General features: G+C 34.5%; 1 protein-coding gene across 1 annotated transcript; it reads left to right on the top strand.

Annotated features, from left to right (window-relative positions):
- The first annotated feature begins 315 nt into the window (after positions 1-315).
- On the top strand, positions 316-3,051 carry LOC105119506 (cytokinin dehydrogenase 3-like). The gene is made up of 5 exons (XM_011017650.1): positions 316-964; positions 1,077-1,204; positions 1,493-1,762; positions 2,172-2,419; positions 2,519-3,051. Exons 1-5 carry the CDS (start codon positions 367-369, stop codon positions 2,811-2,813), a joined length of 1,539 nt encoding a protein of 512 aa, XP_011015952.1. The 5' UTR covers positions 316-366; the 3' UTR covers positions 2,814-3,051.
- Positions 3,052-3,549: the final 498 nt, after the last annotated feature.

Genomic DNA, 3,549 nt, shown 5'->3' with positions numbered 1-3,549 from the left:
AAAGAATAAAATAAATTAACATTCCAAGTCAACTCATCCTACCCCTTCCCCCGCCGCCCTCCTCCGCCAACAAAATAAAATATGTTGACAGAAAAAGTCAATCCATCCCGTGAGAGACGTAAAGAAACCACTACGAGGTTGATGACCTTGTAAGTTTTTTAATTATTTAGACAAATCTACAAAAGCAATAAAATACGGCATGCCTGTAGAATTTAGGATGTTTCAAAGATTTGTCAATTAAGCAAAACCAACAATGGCCAACTATAAATGCACACGCACACCCCTCCTTTCGTCTTCACTAATCACCACCATCCTCGAGCCTTGTCCTCCTCTCATCTCCTTGATTTTTTTCAAAAAATTAAAATTATGGCGAAAAGTCCTTCACCTCCAATCCATCTCATAGTTATGTTGCTAGTAACATATTTTTTGTGCACCGTAGGAAAATCAAATGCGTTGACATGCCCACTACCACCTGAACTAGCAACTAAGCTTCATGTTGATCCAGTAGCCATAGATTCAGCATCTACTGATTACGGTAACATAGTCCATAGCGAACCAGCTGCTGTTCTTTATCCATCGTCCATTGAAGATATTCAAAGACTAGTAAAATCCTCATACAATTGTCCCATTCCTTTTGGTATATCTGTTAGGGGAAATGGCCATTCTGTTAATGGACAGGACATGGCTCGTGATGGGGTAGTAGTGGATATGAAAAGTTTGAGAGAAAATAAAACTGGGATCAAAATTAGGGTTTCTAGAAACCATTTATTCGCTGATGTTGGAGGTGAGCAATTATGGATTGATGTGTTACACACCACCGCAGCACAGGGACTTTCACCTGTGTCGTGGACCGACTTTTTGTACCTAAGTGTTGGTGGTACGCTTTCTAATGCTGGAATCAGTGGGCAAACATTTCTGCATGGTCCTCAGATTAGCAATGTTTATGAACTAGATGTTATAACTGGTATGTTTCCCTTGAATATATCTTCACTTTGTTTTTTCAGTAAGAAATAGGCCTAAAAAGAAGAAAAGAAAAGTGGGTTTACTTGATAGCATTGTGTTTTTTCTTGATTCAGGAAAAGGGGAGCTTGTGACCTGCTCTAAAAGAAATAATTCAGATCTATTTGATTCTGTTCTGGGAGGTTTAGGCCAATTTGGGATTATAACTAGAGCAAGGATTGCTTTAAGGTCGGCACCAACAAAAGTAATTATACAAAGCTAGGGAGTTGTGCTTCGCTCTCTCTCCCATTAACAATTTTTCAATTAAGCATGAATGAATGTTTTGACATCTGGTTACATGCCTAATAATGGTGCTAAACTCAAAGAAAGAAAGAGGCAGGCATGCTGAATTTAAAAAGTTTCCAACAATTTGAATATTTCGATCAAATCTTAAATATATGAATAAACTATTAATTAGCTCCAACAATTTGTACAGCCTTTTTAACAAAATGTTCATATGTTGTGCCTGACATGTGGGGATTTTCAATTGCAGGTTAGGTGGTCTCGAGCATTTTACAGTAATTTCTCTGATTTTATCAGAGACCAAGAAAGAATAGTTAGGGGTGGCCACAGAGATGTAGCCAATTATTTGGAAGGTTCACTTGTGTTGGATAATGGCACTCCAACTGAGTGGATAACCTCCTTTTTTCATCCAACTCAGCTCCCTCAAATTATGTCCTTGGTTAAAACATATGGTATCATCTACTGTCTAGAGCTTACCAAGTACTACTTCATAGAAGATATAGAGAGTGAAATAGACCAGGTAATCAAGTTCACCATCATATTAATAATTATATCTCTATCTATATAGTACATTCTATAAGGTTAATTACATGATCTCTCGAAAGTTTGACAAAAACATTTTCACATTTGAAAGATGTCTATGTAATTTCATGATATTTCAAAAGATGTTAATGTTACTCAACATATTTTTAAAACGAAATGACAAGTTTTCAGTCTAATCGATATTCTATTTTATGCAACGAATATTATATAAACTAGATATCAGTTGACATTTTACACGTAGTTCAAGTTAAAAATATGTATTTTCTTGTGAACGTATTTTTCAAAAAGAAAAATGAATAAGTTAGTAGTCACTATCAACAAGTAAAATATGTATTTCTCTTACATACATTAGTTTAATAATGAATCTGGCCATTGTTTTCTTATAGGATTTACAAGAAGTATTCAAACAATTCGCTCATGTTCCTGGTTTCATCGATGCAAAATTTGTCTCCCATCAAGAATTTCTGACGAGAGTCCCAAATGCTGAGAATGAATCACAGACACATCCATGGCAAAATCTATTTATTCCCAAATCTCGAATTTCAGATTTCAATGTAGGTGTCTTGAGAGATATTGTTCTTAAAAGAAACATCACCACAGGACCTGTCCTCTTTTACCCTTTGAACCGACACAAGTAAGTACCCTGTAATAGTATCCTAAAAAAAAAACGTGTGTATATATATATATATATAAATTACATCAACAGTAATAAAAGTTTTCCTTAAAATTTCAGATGGGATGCTCAGTTGTCTGCAGTTATACCAGATGAAGACATCTTTTATACAACATCGTTCTTGCATACAGGTGGGATTGATAATTGGCAGGTCTACGAAGATCAAAATAAAGCAATTATTAAATTTTGTGAAGAAGCTGGTATCAAGATTGTCAAATATCTTGCTGATTATACAACCATAGAAGAATGGATTAAGCATTTTGGCTCAAAATGGACAACTTTTCGAGAGAGGAAAGCAAAATACGATCCAAAGAATATCCTATCGCCAGGGCAAAAAATATTCAATGGCGTTTAGTGTTTGCACTTCTGGTCATAATCATGTATATCAACAAATATCAATTTCTTTTCTGTTTTCTTTTTTATTTTAATTTCTTCACTTCTTATGAAAGCAGAGGAGGAGAAGAGTGATAATCTCCATCATGATGTGAGACCCAATATTTGCTTTTGGCGTCTTGAAGCCGTTCTGTATATTGAAGTAGACATGACAACCACACTTGTAATTCATATGCATAAAGCTAGAAAGCAATTACCAACATTTATATTTGTCCTTAGTGTTAAATTTGAGGTAACAAAAAGTTACTACGGTACTAGAATCTACTTTAAATTTGCGACATTCCTCGAAGCAGCCCTTTTAGTATTCGAAACTCATTTCACCTTTCACGTTGATTACATTCACATAGCCCAAGCAACTTCTTTAGCTCAGGACTCTGATCATTTGATTGTAGATCAACAATGAGATGGTGGTACTGTATTGCGATGAGTAGGTTTTTTCTATTTAATATTTTGGTATTCAAAAGACTCCAAATCTATAAATAGAGTGTTAATCCAAACTAAACTCAATATATTTAGATTCAGCCATGAATTGAACTCAAATTATCATCAATTTGATAAAATATTAAACCTAATATGTGTAGATTCAGCTATTAATTGAGCTTGAATCACTATTAATCGAGTAAAAAAGTAGGTTCAATATATTTGAGGTTCAGTCATAAGGAGTTTAATAAGCTGTCAGATCTATTTTTTCTAAGTTT

Source organism: Populus euphratica, unplaced genomic scaffold, assembly GCF_000495115.2.
Source record: "Populus euphratica unplaced genomic scaffold, PopEup_1.0 scaffold3035.1, whole genome shotgun sequence".
Classification (NCBI taxonomy): Eukaryota; Viridiplantae; Streptophyta; class Magnoliopsida; order Malpighiales; family Salicaceae; genus Populus; species Populus euphratica.
Note: the sequence above shows the minus strand (reverse complement) of the source record. Positions and strands in the feature narration are given on the sequence as shown.

Excerpts from the sequence above, each read along its gene's own strand:
- LOC105119506 (XM_011017650.1), top strand. The coding sequence starts at position 367 with ATGGCGAAAAGTCCTTCACCTCCAATCCATCTCATAGTTATGTTGCTA. Across the intron at positions 965-1,076 it reads TGAACTAGATGTTATAACTG|GAAAAGGGGAGCTTGTGACC; the intron begins GTATGTTTCCCT and ends TTCTTGATTCAG. Across the intron at positions 2,420-2,518 it reads TACCCTTTGAACCGACACAA|ATGGGATGCTCAGTTGTCTG; the intron begins GTAAGTACCCTG and ends TTAAAATTTCAG.